Raw genomic sequence first — 24,328 nt, forward strand, 5'->3', positions numbered from 1 at the left:
CAGTTCTGGCAGGTCGTAGAACTGCAGGAAAAGGCACGAAGCCTAACCCTGGACTGTATTGTGCGATGTTAAAGTCTGTGCTACACTAAATGGTTTTTAAGTACAGGACTTTACAGAACTTCACCAGTATCAGAATATGTGAAGAGGAAGACAAAGCAGTGCTTTACAATGATTTCAACCGTTTCTCCACAGAACACCATTTCAAAACCTAGCATAAATTACACACAGAGATACATATATACATGCATACATGTAGTATGGAGGCCACTTATTGGTTCCCAACTGCCCAGACTCCCGAAATCATAACACAGAAACTGTATTAATTAAATCACTGCTTGGCCTGTTAGCTCTAACTTCTTATTGACTAGCTCTTACATATTAATTTAACCCATTTCTATTAATCTGTGTATCACCACATGGCTATGGTTTACTGGGTAAAGTTCTATCTGGCATCTGTCTCTGGCCAGGCTACATGGCTTCTCCTAACTCCGCCTCCTTTCTCCCAGCATTCAGATTAGTTTTTCCCGCCTAGTTCTACTCTGCCCTATCAACAGGCCAAGACAATTTCCTTATTAATCAATGGTATTCACAGCATACAGAGGGGAATCCCACATCAGCCCCCCTTTTCTGTCAATATAAAAAGGAAGATTTTAATTTTAACATAGTAGAATTACACATAGCAAAACAGGTATCAAGTAAGAATTACAGTTACAATACTTATATTTTTTAAAGATGTATTTTTTTATTATGTATACTGTGTTCTGCCTGCATATATGCCTGCACACTAGAGGAGGGCGCCAGATCTCATTACAGATGGTTTTGAGCCACCATGTGGTTGCTGGGAATTGAACTCAGGACCTCTGGAAGAGCAGCCAGTGCTCTTAACCACTGAGTCATCTCTCCAGCCCCCTACAATACTTATATATACTTTATCTTTTATAAAAACTAAGGAAAACTCTAACTATAAATTTTTCAACTCCATCAAAGATTCTAGAAGGATATGATATTAACTAAGTAAACAGGATGTGCATTATAAGCAACTTCCAAAACTCTAGAATTGACAGAGACATCCCACTGCCTGTACAGTCACCCAAAGTTCTTCTGTACCATTGGGGCATCCATCTTCAGCCTGCAGGCCCATAGTACCCAGCAGATTTTTCCATGAAGCAGGAAATTTCAAAGACAGTTCTGCCTGTATTGGCAGTTTGTCAGTCACTTTCTTCTGTGTCTTGCAGAATGTCTAGCAGACTCCATGAAGCAGGAACCCCAAAGGACCATCTCTTGTTTAGGCAAGTTCAGCAGTCATTTCTCTGTGGGTCCTGCATGTCCAGTCCACCCAACATAACCATTAAGCAGTCCAGGAAAGAGCAATTTCTTTCCAAAATGGCTAACAAACTCCATAAGGAGCCTCTTCAATGCCCATCATCCTCTTGAAGTAATTGGTGCTGCCAGGAGCAGATGTGTCTCACTGTCATGAAAAGTTCTAACTTCTTAAAAGATTTAAATGACATATTCTGAAGGTCTCTAAAAGATTTGAAGAATACCTATCTAAATGAAATATATCTATATATCTAGAAAACTCAACTAACATGACTACAAGCTTGACTATTATAAGTGATTATTTATTAACCTATATTTCTTAATTATACATTACATTTTTAAATAAGCTGCATAAACACAATACCTTAATCAAGAGCAGAAATATATATACACACAGTATAACAAAATTGACCTTAAATTTATATCAATAAACCAAAATCCATACTAATGCAAATCTCTATAGCATATCCCCCTTTAAATATAAACAAACATTTATAAACAATTTTTGGGAATATGGGTGTGGTTCTCTTCAAACTGCTTTCTGCTGTTTATTGGGAGAAGTAATTTTTTGAGGGGCATTCAAGAGACGACCTTTCAGGGGGTCTTGATCCATCAAACCACATTAGCTTGGAATGAATTCACAGGTTTTCATCTTCTGTGGAAACAAAAGAAGAACCTCTTTTCCAAAGCAACATATCCTTAGACCCAAATTTTGAAGACAGGATACTTTTAAAGTATATATATATTGGTTTAGCTTAGCTTAGCAGCCCATACAATAAAAGGTCTTTTGTCTCTTTAACAGTCAAAAAATTCAAAGAAAACACAATAATATACACAATCCAGACTCTCTGTGTATATTACATCTTTATGTGGCTTATTATTTTTCCCAAGCCTATGTACATTTTTTTAAAGAAGATTTATTTATTTATTTATTTATTTTGTTTACAGTGTTCTGTCTGCATGTGTGCCTGCAGGCCAGAAGGGGGCACCAGATTTCTTTTACAGATGGTTGTGAGCCACCATGTGGTTGCTGGGAATTGAACTCAGGACCTCTGGAAGAACAATCAGTGTTCTTACCCACTGAGCCATCTCTCCAGCCCCGCCTGTGTACATTTTTTAAACACATTGTGTCTCGTTTAGAGGTCTTTTATGTCTGAATCTGTTCTATTGTGTATCTGAAATCATTTTCTGTCCAAGAGTACTTTTTAAAATGCTAAGCAACTTGGTCTCAGCGGCCCTGGGTGCTGGCTTCACCTCTCTCAGGCTTTAAATATGGTGGAGGTAGTTCACCGCAGGTTCTAGGATCGCCGGGTGGGTGCCATCGTCACCACCTCAACTCTGGGTAGTACCGTGCAGCAAATAAACCCTTTTTATCGGAGTAAAAGCCAAATCTGCCACGCAGTGCACTGTGCGACCTGGACATATCTCTGTGTATGACAGCTGGAATCCGCCATGCTCTCCTGCCTGTGCACTCCTAGCAGACCTGATCCAGTCACCTACCCAGGTTGGGGGGCGCTGAGCCACAGGCATGGTCTCAGCTACTTTTCCTCCTAACCCCAAGCATACAAGCATCTGGGCCCACAAACTCCATTCAAGTGCTCTGTAGGCAAACCATCCAAAAGAGTCAGAGCTGTGAACCAGGAAGCTGCCTAACACGGAATCAGGAAGACCTCTCTTAAAGGAGCTGCAGCATACCGCCAACAAGCAAAACCCGGTGGGGAGGGGGAGGTGATGCGGCTAAACTTTTCTTGTTTTTGTTGTTTTTATCTAGAGTTCCTTTTCAAGCTTTCTCGGGTTTTGTGTGGAGATAGCCGACCACGTTGGAGCGCCAACACACACACACACACACACACACACACACACACACACACACACACACATGGTATTACTCTGTAGCCTAGGCTGGCCTCAAACTCACGGAACATCCTTCAACCTCAGCTTTCAAATGCTAGGATTATGTGTGAGCCCTACTGCCATGAATATTTCAAAGCTAATGCTCCAGGAGTGATCCAAACGAACTTCTGCAAGCAGAGCTTATCTGTGTCTAACCCTGGGCCTTGCAGAACTTGCTTTCTAATGAACCCCTTTCATGAGGATGATACAGGACCTATCTGGAAAAGGCAAGTCCAGGGGAAAAGTCTTCTGGGAATGACTCAGGTTGGAGCCAACAACATGGCTCTGTCTGTAGGTGAAAATATTCAAGAATTCTCTCTGAATTAAGACAGGGTCTCAAGTTGTAGCTCTAGCTGTCCTGAGCTCACTGTGTAGTCCAGGCTGATCTAAAACCCACCCCAGTGCTAGGGGTAAAGGTGTGTGTGCCACATCCGGCCTTCTCTGGTATCTTATTTTCATTACCAGTCTCTTAACAAATCCTGCTACAGGCTCTCCTGTCGGATTGCATCACCTGTGTTGAGTGTCCTCTGTCTCCACCGCCACCCTCATTGCATGCCTGCATCACTACGGGAGCGTCCTAGATGCTCTGTGTTTTCTCTGTATCGCCTGGCCATCTGCTTCTCTGCACAGCATCTCTAGTAGCCTTGGTAAAATCCCCATCTGCAGTGTCACTTTCTGTGCACCGCCCTCCAATGTCCCTTATTGTATTATTTATCTTCTCAGTGACCTTACGGCCCTCGATGCGCTGGCCTTTGCCAGCCCCTTGCCCCCTTCTCTTCCTGTGGTACTGTGTACCATAGTCACAGTGGCCTTCTTCCTGCTCTGGAGGCAGAACACATCCCATCCTGCTTTACCTTCCCTTCCCTGTGCATGACCTGCTCATGCTTCAGTTTTCAGATGTTAACCGTCCATACGAGGTAAGGTCTCTTCTTCCCCAGCTTTCGGTAACCCGTACTATGCGGCCCTCCATCATCGAGGTGACATGGACTTGTTCTTGTTTGTTTACTCTCCATCCTCCTAGAACACGTGCTCCTTAAAACAGAACCCTTGTTGGCTTCTCTTACCAGAGAGTCCCCAGCTCCCCCTAGAACTGTGTTTATTGAATAATGGTTTACTCAATGGATGCCTAGTAAGTGCTGGTGGCATTGCTCACCAACTGGACGATTAATGAGGCTGTGGTCCTGTGCAGTGTGGTGCCCTGCCTTTTATTCTGAATCCCAGTGTCATCATCTCTGTGCCAAGGGAAGTGGTTGACCATCCTGCCCCATCGACCCTTTTGTTTAACCTTGAGCATCCTAGCAATGGTGACTTTGCTTAATCAGACTCCTGGATTCTAATCCTTTCGGGTCCCAAAGAAGCTGGAATTTTAGCAGAGGCTAGCTGAGTAGTAAATATTTTTGTTCTTTAACTTCCACGCTCAGGAATTCTGGTGTAACTGGGCACCATTCCCAGAGGAAGCGCATGCTCCCCGAGTACAGCATAAAGCGTGACATTCCGCTGTTGGTGGACTGACTTCCTGCAGCCTACGAGTCCCTCTCCCTCTCCTGACTTTGCCACTTACTGTGACCCTCGCTTTGGGGAAGTCCTTCCTGTCCTGGCACTCGCATGTCACTGCAGCCATGAGCGTGATGTCTCCAAACAAAGAAGCACAAAGCATCCAATGCTGCCAGATGGACACATGTGGGTCTCGTGGAAGAACTCCTTTATTCCGGAAACGACTCCCCCAACACAGTGAACAGCACTGAAGCAGGGAGCTGCCCCTCCCAACCCCCAGCTCTCCTGGTAGCGGGCTTTCCAGACTCTTACATTTGACCCACAGATCAGTTTTTTTCCTGTCTTATCACAGCCTGTCACTCCACCTTTGAGTGGCGTCCGAGGTCTCTTAGGGTAACCAAAAGCAGTCAAATATGTGGCATTTCTCCAGAGTTGATCAGTTAGAAGCAATGAGTGGTGGTTTCTGGAACTCTCCTGTTACATAGTACTTGGGATATTTTTCCTCCATAAATGCAGATCTGACCGTAGCAGCTAAAACCAGTACAGCCGCCGTCAGCCTTTTGCACAGAAGGAGGTCTTTGTGCATTGTTGGTACAACATGAGGGTCTCATGGGATTTTGTTCCCTGAAAAAAAAATAGAAGGTTTTTACTGCAATGGAACCGAGTTCTCACCATCGCTCTGTAGGCTTCCTGTGAGCTGGGGCCTGGGCTGATTGGGCAGCACACGTCGCTTTTCCAGCTTTTTCTTCCCAGCTGCTCCAAGGGAAGAATGCAAGGCAGAAATGTTCCAATAGTAAAACGTGTGTTTTCAATGATTTAATCTCAAAACACTAATAGTGTACATGTGCATGCGTGCGTGTGTGCCTGTGTGTGTGTGTGTATGTGTATGTGTGTGTGTGTAGAGAGAGAGAGAGAGAAAGAGAGAGAGAAGGAAAGGGAGAGAGAAAAAATCACGTAAATGACAAAGAGGGAAGTTTTTGACAACACATAGCCACCTTATTGTCTAATATGTTCATGAAAGCTCAAAATATGTTGCTTATTTAGCCGTTTGTTTATGTGATCCACGTGGGGCAGTTCACAAGCCAAGCTGCTCAAAGTTTAACCGTAGAAAATAGCAAACTTTTTATTTTTGGACATTTTCATTTCCTTATGTGGGAAAGATTGGTGTGTGTGCCTTGGCATGTGTGTACGTGTCAGAAAGCAATATGCTGGTGAGGTCCCTCCTTCGACGATGTGAACTCAGGGATAAACGCAGGTCATCGGGTTTGTCTGCAAGCTCCGTTACCTGCTGTGCTGTCCCACTGAAGTCAGCATTTTGCTCATAGAGGAAACCATCCTGTGACTGGAACTGGACTCTGGGCATTTACAGCAGAGTCAAAGTGAGGCTTGTGTGCCCATGGCACTGGTCCACTGTGAAGTCTGTTCCTTCCTTCCACATCTTGCTCCTAGACACAGCTCAGTTTGCTGCCTTGCCCATATCTTCATATCATGTGTGGACTTCAGTTATATATACCCTTCTAGAACATTCAAAGCTCCTCCTCTGATTCAGTAAGATCAGAGCTGAGCACTGTCGAGAGTTGTGCTCTTTAGTATGAGTGGCTTCTCGAGCCACCAAGGAGCTATAACAGATCCAGTGTGGCTAGTTCAGATGAGAAATATTCAGGCTGGAGAGATGGCTCAGCCATTAAAGGCTAGGCTCACAACCAAAAATATAAGAGAAATACCCAATTATCTCCTTACGAGTTATTCATCAGATGAGCCCAGAACCCACCCACCCCGAAACAACACAGGCTCTTGCCATTCACTGCCTTTCCTACTAGAACTGGTTGAAATGATCCTATTGCTGAAGACACCGCACACTTTCACTGCAAGATGAAGAGAGATCAAACTGGAGCTAAGGTGGATGCTTCCTGCAGGCTCTCTAGCTTTCAGAGTTCCCAAAAAGCCTACAGACTGCTATAGGCATCCATGACTTGAACCAACTGTGAATCCTGCAAACGTCAACGATAGGCTGTCAAGTAGGAATTCCTGCCTGGCACTGTAATCCCAGTCAAAAATCCATGGTTGAGGAGTTCTGAGGTCCTAGATGGTGAGTCTCTACTGTGTAGCTAGATTGACATGTTCCTGAACTGTTTTAGAAATATTTGTCTGTAAACATAGACACATGCTGCTCACCTGTATCCAAGAGTCATCCTATGGCAGTGAATGGTGCTGACTGCAGAGATCCATGACTACTCCAGGTTCTTGGAGCAGCCGAGTACCCAGTCCTAACCAGGACATTGATATCCCCTGTGTAATTCCTAGGGAACTTTGTAGAAGAGGAGACAGGAAGATAGCAAAAGCCAGAAGTTGGAGGGTAGAACCTACAAAATGCTGTCTTCTGGGCATGATTCAGCCATGGCAGTCATGACATCACAGCAGCTAAGGTGGCCGCCATTGGGCCTGCGTAAGCCGAGGTCTGTCAGTCGTCATTCAGGGATGGCAGAGGTGTTCCTCGCAACCAGGAGACTCTGGGGGAAGGGCACATTGTCTTCAGTCTGTACCCATGATCCTCTCAGGTTCCAGCAGACAATTCCAAACTCATAGTCACACAGCTCACCCTGATTAAACTTGGATCACAAAGCAAAACAGAGAGACCTCCACAGAAGGGACTTAAGGGATTGGGAGTGTGACAGAGAGGAGAGGACGGGAGGAAGGGAAAGATGACCAGAATGCATTGTGCTCCTGTATGAAGTTGTCAGAAAAGAAAATTAATAAAATTATTTTTTTACAAAATACACAGTTAACTGCCAGGCATTGGGGGTGCCTGCCTTTAATCCCAGCACTCAGGAGGTAGAGGCAGACATCTTTCTGTGAGTTCGAGGCCAACCTGATCTACAGAGGGAATTCTAGGATAGCCTAAGGCTACACAAAGAAACTCCGTCTTGGAAAAAAAAATCCAATTAAGTCAAGACAGTATGAAAAAAAATATGTAAGCTTTTCTAGTAGTACATTGAAAGGGTAACATTTGGGAAATATGGTTTAAAATAATTTTTTGCTTCTATTTGTTTTTACAAAATACTTCTTTTGGCTTTATAGAAAAGTGGCTGGTATTAAATAAATAGATAACTTAACGGCCTGAGGCTGGTCTTCCGTGTTTGTTAGTTAAGAGTTCTCCAGACAACTGTCACTTATGTTGGTTGCTTTTCTGGCCAACAAACAAACCTGACAGATCAGAACAATTCCAACAATAACTCAGGGAGAACAGGCTTCCTCTGTCACATAGTTGCAGAGAGAGTTCAGTCTGACAGCAAAAGAGGTGACAGGAATGACAAAGTCCCTGGTGCTGGGAACTTGATCCTGTGGTTTCTCATCACATGGCCACCAACCAAGGAGCAGACAAGAGATCGAGTCAGGGATGGCCTGATCGTCAAAGGCCTGCCCCTAGTGACCTGCTCCTAGCCAGGCCCTCCCTCCTCAAGGCTCCATCACCTTCAAAGCAGTGCTGCAAGCCAAGGGTAAAATACTTGAAACATGACTTTGGGGTGGGAGGTCATTTTGGCTACAGCCTCACTTAGCCATAGGAGTCAACACTATTAGACCACGGCATTTCTGTTCTTTGAAAGCCCACATACATGTTCGCTCTTCACCTATCTGTGAGCTGTTCAGACATGTGCTGTACTCTGTTCTTCTTCAAGCCTCCAGCACATGGATACAACATGGTTTGGGGGAGAAAGGATGAAGGGGTGTGTGTGTGTGTGTGTGTGTGTGTGTGTACGTGTGTGTGTGAATGTGTTATTTTACTGCTTGGTTATTTGGCCTGTTTTGTTTTGTTTTGTTTTTGTTTTTCACTTTTCTTAGAAAGGGAGTCTACACATTTTACCTTGGAGAAATAAGGATTGTTCAAAGATTTGTTTCTGTTTAGAGTCTTACCTTTCTCCACAGGAACTGGTTTCATGTAGCTCTTAATTTGTTCTAGAAAGACACATTTCTCTAATCAGACTTGTTAAAATCCTGGGGATGGCCAGAGAAGAGAGAGAGAGCAATGGGTAAAGGTTGATCCTTGTACGTCTTAAGGCACCCTGCTTAACCTCAGGAGTCTTGGGGAAGTCCCAAACTTGGCAGAGAGCTGTACCCCACTTTTCCAGTCTGAGAGTCTGAGCCTGAGTACAGATAAATGAGGACGTTAGCTCAGTAGCTTCTGGTCTAAAGCCAGACTGGAGATGGGGTCCACCGCCGGCGTGGCTGTGCAGTGACCAGCAGGACTCCTGCTAGATACAGATGGCTGGGACTGGCAGTGTCTGGGACATTACTAGAGGATGCATCCTGGGTGGGCCTTACCCTCTAAATAGCCTGCAATTTTGTAACTGTGCTTGTGGCTGAACCAGATGCTCATAGTATTCAGCCTGGCTCTATTATGCCTAAAATATAGTCATTTCTGCTGGTCTCCCAGGGGACCCCGACCTTTCCCTGCACTTCCTGACCACAGGAACCTAGAGCTGCTGCTTTTGGTTAAGGAATGTGTAAGAATGCACCCCAAGAAATGTCCTCTCTTCTGGGGAGATTTCTTAAGCCTCCCTGCTGAAAATGATTAACTCCTGGTCCCTTTACCACCAGGAAGCAGTTCAGAGGCACCATCTTCCGGTGACAGTGTATGGAATGGGTTCTCTTTTAGAGAAGCAGGTGAGAGGATTTATAATGACCTAGGTTTAGAAACATGGGTGCTCCCCTCTCCCAAGCTTCCCAGCATCATGACTGCTGATACAGGGCCGCAAGAGGCAGCCCATGCCCTGAGTAGTAATTTCTTAGCACAGAGAGAGTTCCAGTTGTGTTTTTTAGTATCTGTATGTTCCATTGAAATCCAGTCCTCAAATCTGTACCTGAGTTTCTGGGGACCCGCAGACATCAAGTCAGAGTTCCTACTCTATAAAATAATCTCCCCCTTCCCCCCTCTGTAGACCTCATGATCAGTGTGATTAGGGCCATGGTTGGTGCCTGCTGTCTGCCCCCTTTCAGTTGTCCCAGCGGATAGGACAGATGGCTGAAAGCCGCACCCACAGACCCTGTTCTGCTTGCCCTTTATCACTGGTCTTCTCAGAGTCGCTGACTGCAATAAACAGCACTGGAGCGTGTGGCCTCCCAGTCTGACCCTCAGCCCAGAAACTCATCTCCCTTCCTTGGGGTGACGCTAAGGGAGCCATTGGCTCACATTTAGCATCACTGAAGGGTGGGACAGGGACCCAGGGGCTGGGAGCCTCAGGCAGTTCCCGGGAAGGTTTCTCCTGGCCAGCAGTTTCCATGGCAACACAGTGTCTGCGCACTTCTAATTACATCTGTCTGTGTCTCCTAGAACCCTCCTGAGCCACACACATATGGAGACTTCATTTGGTTGGGAGTTTCTAAGTTTTAACCCGTTCAACACTTTTAGACTAGAAAAAAAAAATTGTCAGGATGCTGGAATCTTGACAGCTGTTTTGCAACCACACATCCTCCAAAAGAGTCTCAGAGCTCTGTCCTCTCGTTAAACCGAAGCCTCATCGTGCTTCCTCCTATCCCAGGTCTCCTAGTTCCATTGACAGAAGGTCTTGGTTGGGCCTCACAATCTCTTTGACAGTACCCAGCCCCGGGGAAAACACCCTCCATAGGTCCAGCTAAGTCTGGGCCTTCCCTCCCAGTTCTCTTTCCAGTAAATTACAGCCCATTACCAGGCTAGCCGTGAACCCAAGTGGGGTGCCAGGAGACCCAGATGTTCTGCCAATAGCCAGGAGACTCGGATGTTCTGCCACAAAAGGGACAGAGCAGTTTATTGAGCAGCCCAGTTGCTTTTACGTCCTAGGATAATGAAGGTGCGGGGTTCCTAGGGAGAGGTTGCCAAACAGCGGCCCCAAGGAACCAGCCCCTTCCACTCTTTCTCTCATCTTGTCTTGCTTGCTTCTCTGACTAGGCCACCAAGGTGTTAGGCTGCATTTATCCAGTCTGAACGTACGCCCTGCAGTCCCACCGGACTCCGTCCACCTTCCTTCTCTCCTTTCTTATTCATTCAGCCTGTCTCTGCTGGAGCATACAGGAATCATAGACCCGGAAAGCCATCCCTGCCACCCGTTGCCTCCCAAGCTGCCTCATCAGTGCACACGGGCTCATAGACACACACCTGCGGGTGTCTATGGTGGGTCTTATAGACAATCTCAGATTGGTAAAATTCCAGGCTAGATATTAATGGTCTGATGGAGATTTGTGGGGTCTTCAATCTCTTTCTGCAGAAGACTCCACCCTTGGGTCAGTTCCAGGTGAGGAGTTGGTATTGTCACTGTGTCTTGCTGCCCAAACCCATAGTAATGTGACCCAACTCTGCCCTTTAACTCTTCCTTAGGGTTGATTGAGTGACATGGCTGATATGCTAGGACCTACAAAATGACGCTAAAGCTTGACTTCTATCCCCTAGAAGGTTGTAGCTCAGCTGGAAAGAAAATATATAGACAGTCAATTACTTTTTAAAAAAAAAATAATCAAAATGGATTCATACAAGGGAGAATTACAAGTCAGATGAGGAAGGAGGAGCTTATAACCATCAAAAAGAAAGGCTCACTGAGGATGAAGTGGCATGGCCCGAGCTAAACCTTGAAGGACAGGAAGAATTTAGGTGGTAGTGTTTTCTAAGCTGGTCTTGTGGGACCTTCTCTGCCCATCTGAAGGCTAAAGAAGCATCCAGCAATATCTCCTAGCACCATTATTCTCAAAGGGTAATAATGAGCTCTCATTTGGACTTGGAAAACCTCAGGAGCCCAGATTTGTGCTTTTAACCTGTCCTGGCCACTTACTCTGCTCACAGGTCCCTCCCCCCACTCTTCATAGTCGAGCAGTCTGAAAAGAGGGGCATCTGCAGTGACGAGGTCAAGGATGCGAAGGCCACGTTAAACAGGGCTAGTCACCCAGAGAGGGGAAGACCATTTGCTGTGGATGTGTCTAAGGGCTGGTAAGAGAGTCAGGCAGCCAAGCACGTGGGAACCACTCAGCAGCACAGTGACTTCTCCTGAGACTAGGGCAGTAGAGTGGTTTGAATAGGAGCGCCCCCCATAGGCTCTTTTATATTTGAATGCTTGGTCGCTATTTGAAAGGATTAGAAGGACCAAGAAGTGTCACCTTATTGGAGGAAGTGTGTCTCGAGGTGGGTTTTCAGAGTCTTTCTAGCGGCTTGCTCTCAGCTGCTTCTCCAGCACCATGCATGCTTTCCACCATGCCCCCTGCCGTGATAGTGGACTAAACCCCTGAAACTTTAAGTGAGCCCCCCCATTTAAAGGCTTTCTTTCATAAGAGACTTCTTAGTCGTGGTGTCTCTTTGCGGCAGTAGAACACTGACTAAGACAGGGAGCCCAGTGTGAATTGGGATAATGGAATTAAGCCTCAGATAGGGGTGAGGAGTAGAGTTCACTATCCCCAACCACGGTAGTTACTGTGGTTATTACCACAGCCCATTCCTTTCCTGGCAAGTGTGTGTTGCCAACAGCCACCTCCCAGGTACTGCTGGAATTGGCTAATGGAGCAAGCAAGATGCCTCTTGGTTGTATCCCTGTCTGCACTCCCTCCCACCAAGTCAGAACAACGAACTCTGCATTCCACTCAGAATTCTGAAGAATGGATGCTAATTCGTTCCTGGCTGGGGAAGCCTCCGGAGATGGAGGGTCAGTTTGCTCAGGATGGAGGGAGGGCTGGGAGCAAACAGGGATGTCAGAGGTCCAGATGTGGCTTTTGCTGCTGGGGATGTTTCTAAAACTGGCTGTCTGGGATGGCTCAGTCATCTGAGCTGGAGCCTTCGCCACCCAGAATTGAGAGTATTGGGGATTTAGGTGTGGGGGGATTTTTTTTTTTTTAAAAAGAAACTCTTGATCAGGCATTTTTCTTGAACTGCATGTGGAAATAATTAGAGCATGAATGCAGAGTAAATGTGAGGCCTGGCAGCACCAGACATACTTCTGTGACAGGTTCTTGGCAGGAAAGGGGGCTCTGAATCGCTAGTGAATTTCCGTTAGCCATTTTCTCTTTCTTCCCCCACTCTTTTTTCATACAAGGCAAACATAAGTAGAATTAAAACTTTATTAGTAGCGTTCTAGTGGAGTAAAAAGTTCCAGCAGGCTCCTCCCCAGGGAACTACACCCACTTGGTACCCACTGTTTCCCTCTAGGTCAGTGGTTCTCAGCCTCCTAATGCTTCGACCCTTTTTAAAACAGTTCCTCCTGTTGTGGTGACCCCCAACCACAAAATTATGAATCATAATGTAAATCTCTGATATGCAGGATTGGTCGATCCTGTGAAAGGATTGGTTGACCCCCAAAGGGGTTACAACCCTCAGGTTGAGAACCACTGCTCTAGAATGATCCAGGAGAAAACAGAAAAGCCTTTCCTATGAAGTCCTTAGACTCTAAGAACCTACTCTAATGCCTCCAGCAAAAAGCCTTGAAATGCCAGCAAGCTGGTGTGCACACAAGCTGGGCATGACAGACATGCCTGTAATCCCAGTACCCAGGAGGCTGAGGCAGAAGGATGGCTGCTGGTTCAGTACCAGCCCTGACATATACCTAACATGCTTGAGGTAAATCAGGGCTACTTAGTGAGATCCTGTCTCAAAAAGTCTGAAGGCAATCTTTCTCTTAGTGTAGGCATTCCTGTGAGCTTACTTGGGAGGTAAACATTACTGGGAGGATCACATGGTGTGGTAAAATGCTTGAGCTAGTTGTAACCTGCTGGCCTGTCACCTGGGTACCCTGTCCCTTTAAGAGACAATCCCCGCCCACTCCCAATCTCTCCCTTCCCACCACCAAGGCAAGGGGACCACCTGCCTCCTCTCCAGCCCCTCATCCCTCTTCTAAAGAGGTAACTACTGCCTCTCTACCTTCTCCCCTTCCCTCCCTCCTCTCTCTTTCCTCTTTCTCTGTATCCCTTCTCTCCCCTTCTCCATAACCCCTTACTCTTATATACCATTCCCAATACCCACTAAATAAACTCTATACCCACGCTCTCTCCGCATTGATATATCTCTCTGCCTCCCGCGCCAAGGCCTCGGGTCACCTGCCACTGCCCCTCGTGGGACTGGCCTTGGGTCACCCTCGTTATGAATGATAACACTAGTTAATGGAATTCAAGCAACTCAAGGGACATGAGTTGAGCATCATGTCCAACCCTTGCGTACTATAGACTGATTAACTGAGGCTTGAAGATGTTAAACTTCTTCCCAGGTCACACCACACCGGAGGCAGGCACATTTGCAGGGTCCTCCTTCAGGTGTGTCTCTTGGTGACTGGTTCAGGGCTGCAGTTCTCCCACTGCCTCATCCTAACATTTACCAGACCCCTTCTCACACCATTGTGTCCATCTCCGGAGCTCTTTGGAGTGCTGGGCTAGTTGGGCTTCTCCCCAGTTTCCCGAATCTTCCTCCACCACTGCCACTTTCTTTTGGCTGTTTTCCCTTCAGAGCCCTTGGGCTGTGGGCAGGCAGAGAAACGAGAGTGTCTGCTACCCAATCCGGATTGTGCTTGTCAGACCCTGTACCCTGGCCCAGCACTGCATCTGCCTGGAGCAAAGGTGCCTTTCTGATTGCCCTGTGGGCTGGTGGGCACACGCTCTGCCATCCCTGTACCCTGTTTCCGAGTCCTCCTCCCCTCCCCCGCTGCTCTCAGCCTCTACCTCACCCTTTCCTCCTGAGTCCGAGCTCCTCTTCCCCCACCTCTCGTTCCCACGCAGATGGCATCCAGATGTGCATCCCTGTCCCTATTCTAGCTGTCAATGGGATGTCCTACTATCTGCTTAGACTCTTGTCCATACCTGACTCGTCCCTTCCTACCTTGTGCTCACCCTACCCTGTTGTCATGGCTGTATCTCTGACAGACTATGGTCCCCCAAAACCAAAGGCCTCCACATCTCTCAGGCTCATCCCTTCCTTCCCCTACACCCAGTATATTGCCAGACCTCAATATTCTTTAGAAAGTTCTAGACGTCTTTCTCCTCCCATGAGGCCATCTCTGTGTGCTCCCAATCCTTTCTTCTCTGTTTCTCCACATGTCCACAGGGTTTGTGGGTAGACCCTGCAGGGAGTGGTGTAAGCCCCATCTTATACCACTATATTCTATATCCTTCACGCCATGCTGGTCACAGACTGTTATCTTGATTAGTTTTTTCTCCCCCTTTGTTTACTTGTTTCGAGGCAGAGTGTCCCTTTGTTTCCTAAACTAGCATGGAACTACTAGACTTGGGTGACTTCCTCACTCAGAACTGGGGGTGCAGGTGTGCTCACCACCATACCCAGCAGGGTCTAATGCTGTAGCCCTGGCTGTCCTGGAACTCCCTCTGTAGACCAGGCTGACCTCGAACTCACAGAGATCCGCCTGCCTCTGCCTCCCGAGCACTGGGACTGCAGGTGTGCGCTCTCACACTCTGTCCCTGTCAGCATTCTCTAACTAATACGGGCCTTCTTCATTTTAAATTCATTTAAATAATTTACTTCCCTTATTTGAAGAAACCTGCAGAACTCTGTATCTGCCCCACAGTGACTGTTAAAGTGGACAAATCTTTGGCTGAACCTGAAGAACGAAAATGAATCTCTTGTGCAAATCCACTAGGATAAATTTGGAATACATAAGTGTTCTGTGCTTGGAAGTTTCACCCAGGCGTTCTAAACTTTGACTGGTATACAAAAATTGTATGTATTTGATCAAAGCAACTTGATGATTTTTGCATCCTTATTTTTGGTTGTGAGCCTTAGCCTTCAGTGATTAAACCATCGCTCCAGCCCAGTGTTTTTATATTCATATACAATCAAGCTACTGTTACCTCTAAGATGTAGTTACTATTTTGTGTGTGCCCCGAGAAGATTAAATGTCCCTTTTCTTGGCAAATTAAAAACACCCATTACAGTATAGTTTAAATTTTAAAAAAAGCATCATCTGCAGAAACTTTTCATCTTGTATAATTGAAACTTTGTATTCCCAAATGCCATTTAACGTGAAAGCTGTTCCCTGAGCGGGGGGAGGGGAGGTGAGGGTAGGGGGGTGGGGGGGTGTCTGTGGGCAGCCCAAGTATGCAAGCCATTTAGTGCTTCTCTGAGCTAAGCCATATGTGCACAGGCTATTCTGCAGGACTCTGACAGGCTGAGAGGCCCAGAACCATTTGTTAGAAAGCTCTTGTTAAAGAAGGAACCCATGAAACAAATGGAGAGTTGGATTGTCCTGGATGCTAATTAAGCATCTGTTTCAGTGCTTTTGTTTGCCAGGTCCCTCCCAGAACCCTGGGCTCCATTTTACATTCCCAGTTGCCTGCTCTTATTGAAGTCCCCACCAAACAGTCAAGCTTTGGGCCGCTCAGAACCCAAAAGGCGTTGGCTGGGAACACACACAGGCAAAGGACACTTAAGCATGGAGTTGGCACAAATGCTTTGCTGACTGCCAAGCCAATCAGAACTACTGTTGCGGAGCACCTCTCCCTCTTCCTCTCCTCCCACCCGAGGTGGTGCACTAGCCCGTTCCTTCTCAAAGCAGGGGAGCAGAGACTGCATGGGGTCATGTGATGGATGCTCCAGTTAGATTCTAGCAGCTGGAAGAGCTTTCATTTTCTCCATCACGGTCTACAGCTTCATTATGTATGGGCTTGTACTCCAGGAGGACTGCCTGCAAAGCCAGCATCCTCACCCCTGTGTCCCCGATCCCATCTGCCCAGTTCTGTAGACCCGTTTGTCCCCAGCACCATGGCGCTCTGCATTAGAGAGGCCCTGCTAGTCTCGTGAGGTCCCCATGGCTCATTCTGACAAAGCAAGGAGAGCCCTTCTCCTTGTCAACCAAGCCGCTCTACTACAGGACAGTGGCAAATGGGGCCGGATCTCTACCTTGGCATAAGCCAAGGATGGAGTGAAGGCGGGGGCGGGGGATGGGAAGAGGAGAAGAACTAAGATGATGCTGACCCAGTTCCAATTAGTGAGGCGATGTATTAAGCTGACATTTATGACTTTGCTTATAAGCTTCCGTCCTTGCCAGCACACATGGTTCCTGTAGAAACTGTTTCACTTTGCAAGGCTTTTTAGAAACATTTCCATGTGTATTTTGTGCTGCTTGGCCCTGAGACAGGATCACCTCTACCGGTTTTACAAATAACCTCCTTTATCATTTTGCTGGCAAAAAAACCGATTGCAGGTCTGTAAGACCTTGGGCTGAAGATGATCTGTTTCTTGACTTTAATTTGCAGCCAGAGAGAGCGGTTCATTGGGAAGAGGCTGGAGTTGGGAGCTGGAGGCCAGGGTCTGGTGTCATCTGAGGGCAGTCAGGCACGGATTTCACATCTGGAAGAGCCTAGAGTTGGGCTTCTTTTCGAAAGAAAAAAAAAGCCTATCAAATTTCCAAGCGGTGGTTAAGAGGACTCACTGCCCTTCCAGAGAACCAAAGTTCAGTTCCCAGCACCCTTGTTTGCTGGTTCATGACCACCTGTGACTCAAGCCCCAGGGGATCCAGTACCCACTTTTGGTCTCCTTGGGCACCTACAGCATATCCCTCACACAGGATGCATACCCACAAATGCAAAATTTTAAAAAAAAAATTAAGTTTAAATTGATTTAAAAGTTTGCTGTGCAAGCAAGCAGCAGCATTCTCATGCGTGAGTGGACAGGGCAAGTTTTCAACTGGGAAAAGGTGGAACTGCTGTGCATTCGTTTGCTAAGAGGGATGTGCGGGGTGGGAATTCGCCGGGAGACCAACTCTTCGAAATCTAGCTCACCACGCACGTCCAGAGAGCAGTATGGAGACAAGTGAGAAGAGAGAGGCCCACGCTGGAACTCCTGGTGGTTTCCATTGGAGACTGTGCTAGCTCATGTCAACCAGACACAAGCTGAGGTCACCCAAGAGGAAGGAACCTCATTGAGAAATCATAGATCAAGCTGTAGGCAAGCCTATAGGGCATTTTCTTAATTAGTGATTGATGGGAGGAGGGCAGCTCAGGAGGTGACACCCCTGGACTGGTGGTCCTGGGTTCTACAAGAAAGCAGGCCAAACAAGCCATGATGAGCAAGCCAGTAAGCAGCACCCCTCAGTGGTGGCCTCCGCATCAGCTCCTGCCTCCAAGTTCCTGTCCTGACCCTTGAGGATAAACAGTGATGTGGAAGTTTAAGCCGAATTAACCCTTTCCTTTCCAAGTTGCCTTTGGTCATGGTGTTTCATCACAATAATAGTAACCTTAAGACAGAGGCAGATATTTTGTTGTTGTTACTGTTGCTTGGGGTTTTGTTTTGTAGTTTGGGATTTATTTGTTGTTGTTTTAGTATCTTTAATATCTTGTTATGTAGCCCACATGGGACCTCAGTGTCTTCCTGCCTCAGTCTCCCAGGTGCTGGGATGATAAGCACATGCCTCCACGTCCAGATGATTTGCTGGCTTTTCAAGAGCACACCTCCACCCACACCCAGTCCGTCACACGAGTGCATTCAGATCTATGTGTCTGTTCACGCTTTTATGAACATGCCGGAGACCTTGCACGGTGACCCTGCAAGAGCCAGTGTGGCTAACGATCCCTAAAGTCACTATGGTTGGTGACAATGCGACAGTTCTATATGTCATCCCTGTGCCAGGCCTCAAAACTGGCCCTTTGCCGGCAGCGCCCTCCCTCTGTCCTACCAGAGAAGGGAGCCTGGAGGCTCAGGGACCGGGTCAGCTAGTGTTCCTTCCCTGACTTGCCTGTCACCAGTGCTGCATGGAGCTTTTCTGAATCTCAAACGCCCCTGCATCTGTTACATGCCACTGGATGATGCACAGAGATGGTGAGGACAGAAGTCGGCAGAGCTATGCTCAGCTGTAGGTACTGAGTTAGCCGCAGCACGTCAGCCCTCCAGGCCGTGGCGACGCCCAACTAAGGCTACTGCCTTAGACTTTCCAGATGGAATCAGCCACTCTGCAGAAGCTCCGACCCCAAGGAACTTTCCAGGAGCCTTTCTGGCTCCCCAAAATGTTGGGCCTTAAAGGATAGCTCTGAACAGCACAGAGAAACACTTCTAGAGAGAATGCCCTTCATCGTTGACCTTGCTTTCTGCAGTCAAGCGTACCTGTGAGTGAGGAGAGGAAGGGCATTGAGTGCCCCAGGAGGGACAGCCTCCCCAAACTGGCAGCTCCTTCTGCCCATGTCCCTGTCTGTCTGTCTCTTCTCCCTCATTCCTGCACTTCTCACTAGGAGGACAGAGCTGGGTAGAGCTGCAGCAGCCAGGAAAGCTCTTCTGCATTGCAGCTCTGAGCTATGTGAGACAAAGAGAGAGATTGCCACCTATTGACAGACAAGTCACCTGCAAAGAGAAGAGTTGTGTAACTGGGGCCCCTCCCCCCATCCCTGTGCTCTGTCAAAGGCCCTCCAGGGACTTCCAGGGCCCTTTCCTTTTGCCCTCAGCAGTACCTTCCCACTGTAAGTGAGGACAGGGAAGAATGTGCCGGTGACAGTCCAAGGTGACTGTGACAACACTGCAGAGGGAAAACTGAAAATAAACCACCCACTGCATTGACAGCCACTTCCTGTTGCATAGCACACAGCCTGCCCCTTTTAATTCTCAATGTAGTTCCAACCGTCAGTGTTGCATGTTTGCACCCAAGGAAACAGGTTTCAAGAGAATGCCCTGCTCATGACCATGACCGCGGCAGACACGGAAGAGCGTTGAATATGAGTCGGGTATCGGATCTCAATGCCTAATGCACTCAGCCCGGCCTCCTCATACCTCCTATTGTAGCACCCATATTCCCACTATAAGTTCCCTAGCCTAAGTCATATGGATGTAAAAATAAATCAAACATGGAAGAATTGCTTCCCTTTGGTTGGAGGCAGATCCAACTCGGTTGCTTTTTGGTCCTGGGTCTCTAAGGTCAGCCTCCTCATCTGTAAAATGGGGACGACATGACCTCAGGGTTAGGGATTTACAGAGCTTAAGGAGCTTAGGGAGCATCGCCAGTAGTCGGGCACGTTGCAGGGTGCCAGGTGTTTATGAATGGGTGATTAGTCACCCGTGCGCTGAATACAAGATCCTCCCTTTTTTTGGTTTTAGGACCTTAGGCAAATTATTTGACCTTTTGGAGCCTCAATTTCCTTATTTGTAAAATGGGGTTAATAATTCTTATTGGCTTAGCCATGCAATAAGGTAAAATCATGTGTATGGAAACATTTTGCAAGTTTTAATTGCCCTCTTCAAATATTAGTTGTTAGGCTGTAAGGAAAAGGTATTCTCCAAACGTAGCTTTGAGAACTGCTTCTGCAAACGACTTGGGTTGAATTCAGCCGCCACAGAACAGCTTTTATCTGTATTATTTACCAAAAAAGCATTGGGGTGAGACAGCTCAGTGGGTAAAGGCTCTTGTGGCCAAGCCTGGCAACTGAGTTTGATTCCTGGAACTTACTGGATGGAGAGAGAGACCCCACTCCCGAAAGTTGTCTTCTGACTTCCACACATACCCTGGCAGATGCACCCTCCGGCACTCACCAGATACACAATAACCATGCACATGAGACAAAGTGCTCTGAACGCTGCTGGTCTTCTAAGCTGTTCCCATGGATCACACTTTTGGACTATCTATTTACTCCTGTTTCACAGACGAGGAAATAAGTGGCTAGAAGAATCAGAGGGACTAATTTGGGACACGCGGGGAACATTCGAGTGCAGACACATGCCCAAGCTCCCTGTCGTGTGCGTCTGTGCATCTCTTGTTCATTTCATGGACCCACGGGTTAAAGAGTCAGGGAAGGGAAGAGGGCACCTGAGGTGTTTTTGTTGTTGTTTTGTTTTTTGACAACAATCAGCAATCTCTTTTCTTCTCCCTACTTGCTTTGCTTTATCCTCCGAGGTCCAGCTCCCACAGAACTGGAGAGCCCTGTCTGTCTGAATTTTTATCCACCCCATTCCCTACCCCACCCCGTTTAGGAAACAGACATCTAAATCCATTCTTCCAACCTTTGAGAATTACTTCCTCTTTTCTTCACTGTTTGCCAGCTTTTATGAATTCTCCGTAGCAACATAAAGGGGGCGGAGTTTAGCAACAGCATGTAAACCAATGATATGTGAAAATTCAAATGAGCTATAAACCAATGAGAACCCTGCATGGCAGGCAAGCTGGCTTATGGGAGAAAAGAAAAGACTGGAGTTTGCAAAGTAGCCTCCAGGTGGCAGCAGAGCAGTTATTTTGCTGTCTCACGGCTCTCTTGGGGTTTTGTTTTGGTTTGTTTTTGACCAGTTCTTGATTCCCCGGTTAAGATATATTCTGTTCGAGCCTTGAGGGTTTGAGTCCTTTAGAGGACGTGGTAGGAGAGGACTAGAAGCGTGGATGTTGTCTTAACCGCAATCATTCCTAGGCTTCTTCCATCTTTTGTTTTGTAGCCAGCTCCAGCCCAGTAGGCTTAGGCAGGAAGCTTGTAGCAAATCCCGTTCTCTGCACGTACGCCACTACTGTAGGATGCGTGGTGAAAGATGGAGGGCTGGCCCTCTACCACCGGGAAAAGGGAGTAAAGGGATGTGCCACCAACAAATTGAGCCTATCAACGCTCCCATTTTCATAGGGCATTCAGACCTTCCTTTCCGTTACATCTGTCTGAACACCAAGAGGCTTGTGGGCCATTCTACTCACTTTGGGGTGCTTTGGTCCTCTTTATCTTGTATCCTGAGCACGCACAGTGACTGAATATCAAACAATAGCATGTCCGCGTTTTAGTCATCCTTCTCCTGTCTTTTGAGATGGCATTGCTGTGAACACCTCTTGGTGTTCGGATGTCTGGATGCGTCTCCCGTGTTTCCATTTCTTCCTGGCTTAGTCTTCTCATCCTTAAAGATGGAATCTTCAGAAAGTCTCACCCGATTCTTTCATACACAGTTGCTCCCTGGAGCTCCCACGGTGACACTCTCATATATGTGTCCTAAGTGCTTCCTCTCTGAGAGCCACAGAGCTCATGAGACCAAAGCCCTTTGTATCTCACCCTGGCACAGTGCGAGCTTTATCACAAAGTGCACAATGCATATGTATTTTTTAAATGAGGAGGAAAGCAAGAAAGTCATTCTTGCTTTGCTCTTAGGGGAACAGTCTGGGGTTCCTAAACCTGAGCCAGAACAGTACCTGTGAGTGCCCGTTATTGGAGGACAACGTCAGGGAGACAAAGTCCCAAGGCTGAAAGGTCGTGACCACCATTGTTTTATCCTGCAGTGGGCTTGTCTCAATAATGTGGCTCCCTTTATGATTTGTGTTTTAGGAAGAACCAAGGAGCAAATCCAAGATCTGCGCCAATGTGTTCTGTGGAGCTGGCCGGGAGTGTGCAGTCACAGAGAAGGGGGAGCCCACATGCCTCTGCATTGAGGTAGGTCCTGATAGCGGGCGTGGGGGAGGGCAGCAGCTGGAAAGTTGCAGGAATCCCGTCATTTCTATAAACACACAACGTGTCTGTTCTAAAGACACAAGGAAAGCTTCCCCTAGGGTTAAGAGTGAAACTTCTGGTTTTTAAATTAAATTTTAAAAGAGATAGCGTTTCATTTATTTTTTTAAAAAAAAAAAAAGTTTAGGGAGGCTAGGGAGCTAGCTCAGCAGGAAACATGCTTGCTGCATTATGTTCAGAGCCTCGGGATCTACACAGATGCCTCGTATAGCAGCAGCAGTCTGTGACCCCACTGGAGGAGAGGGGCAAATCCATAGAGAGCATTGACCGGTCGGTCATTCTAGCCAAATCATGAGCTTCAGGCGTAGTGAGAACTCTGTCTCAGAAAATCATACAGAGAACTAAAGACGATACCTCTGGCCAATATGTGTGTGTGTGTGTGTGTGTGTGTGTGTGTGTGTGTGTGAATGCATGAACATTGTGTGTGTGTGCACATGCACACACGTGCGTACACATATGATACATATATCTGGAAATGGAACCAGTTTAGATGTCCGCCAGCAGATGAACAGATGCTGAAAATGTGGTCCATATACACAATGAAACATTATTCAGCTGTAAAGAAAAACTTGCATTTGTAGAAAATAGGTGGACCTGGAAGGTGAGATTTAAGTGAGGTGACACACACTCAGAGAGAAAGAACACATGTTCTCTTGTGTGGCTCCTATGCAGTGTAAAGAGGCAGAAGGGTGGGTGTAGTCTCAAAGGTGAAAACGGGCTTGAGAGACCACAGTGAGGAAGAATGGAATGTAGACCAAAGGACATGTGAGTCATGAAAGCGGATATACTGAAACGTTTGTGTCTAGTTTCAAATCTGTCAGAGTTTCTGTCTTTTGAGGTTTTGGTTTGTTTCTCATGCTGGAGGTTGAAGCTCGACTTTCTAGGTGTGAAGTAACAAGAACTGCTCAGCTTTCCCTAGGAATCTAGTGTTAGTCCTTTGAGGCAATGATTGCAAAGCTGAGCTATCTTTAATTCCACTGACCACTGATGTAGCAGGAAGTAGCCACACCCGGTCTGACACATGCCTTTAATCCCAGCACTTGGAAGGCAGAGGCAGAGGCAGGCAGATCTCTATGAGTTCGAGGCCAGCCTGCTCTACAAGAACTAGTTCTAGAACAGGCTCCAAAGCTACAGCAAAACCCTGTCTCGAAAAACCAAAAAAATAAAAAATTTAAAAATTTTAAAAAAATCTACCTGGTCGCCCCATTGTAGTGTTATTTAATATGTAAAGTGCATTGAAATTAAATATGGTACTAAATTTTAAAATTTTTCTTCAAATTAGAAATTACCAATTGTTCTATGTCTCAAATAGTGTAGGTGTTTAGACATTTGTGCTACCAAAGTCTCGGTTCTCCTTAGTCTGAGGTAGCTGGCATTAGCAGCACTTCTAAACACCAGAGCTTCCCCTGTTTTATACAAACTACTATTTCCACACATGCGCGTGTGAGTTTGTACTCTGAAGTCTGTGGTGTGCTGTGGCCTCCTCTTGGATCCACACGAACTTGACCTTTCAAGAGACACCGAATAGTATTTAGTGATGTAACTTTATTCACTCGTTTCCTTGGCGACGGGTGTGTTAGTGGTTCTCTGGGCTCTTAGCTGCCACAGCAGCAGCATCCTTTTGCCAATACCTTTATTTCTTAGAACTGATGGTCACTGGGGGACTGCTGGGTCAAAGGATATGCAAATCTTTAAATTGTCAGACAGAATGTGGACTTTGAAGTTTTGTTTTTAAATGGCATTTGGAAGTCAAAATGAGCCTCTGAGAAACAGGCAAGACTTTAATTTTCATTCTTGATGTGGATGTAAATAACACAGGCCATGGGCTTTTCCGTCCTCCCTTCTGTCAAGGAGCTCCATACCCTGGAAATGGGCTTTTCTGTAAATAATACCCTGCTAATCTCTGGACCCTGATTCACTGCACCTGAAGGGAAAGCGTACCAACTTCCTAAAGCCTGGTCCTGCTAGGATCCCTTCACCCTTGCTGTCTGAGCAGAGTGTCAGCTTGTCCTTGGATAGTCATGGGATTTTGAGCAAACGAATTCCCGGGACTTGCTGTAAAGATGAGCCCGTGTTGGTTTTGTCCAGTACCCGAAACAGCATGTACTCCACAGTGAATGTTGGCTGACGAATAAGTGAAGTTCACCTTTCCTGCCTTGGGGAGCTTCATGTACAAAATGTAGGGATGGGACTTCTTTCCTGCTCAGGAAGGGCGCGCAACCATTTT

At 46.7% G+C, this 24,328-nt stretch overlaps 1 protein-coding gene across 1 annotated transcript in view; it reads left to right on the top strand.

Annotated features, from left to right (window-relative positions):
• The window catches only part of Fstl1 (follistatin like 1), a 58,535-nt gene that overhangs the window by 17,558 nt on the left and 16,649 nt on the right, over positions 1–24,328 (top strand). The window contains exon 3 of the mRNA XM_048422537.3: positions 21,922–22,026. Within this exon, the coding sequence (XP_048278494.2) occupies positions 21,922–22,026 (105 nt within the window). The remainder of the gene's footprint in view (positions 1–21,921; positions 22,027–24,328) is intronic.

This window comes from Myodes glareolus, chromosome 2, assembly GCF_982192425.1.
Source record: "Myodes glareolus chromosome 2, mMyoGla1.1, whole genome shotgun sequence".
Classification (NCBI taxonomy): Eukaryota; Metazoa; Chordata; class Mammalia; order Rodentia; family Cricetidae; genus Myodes; species Myodes glareolus.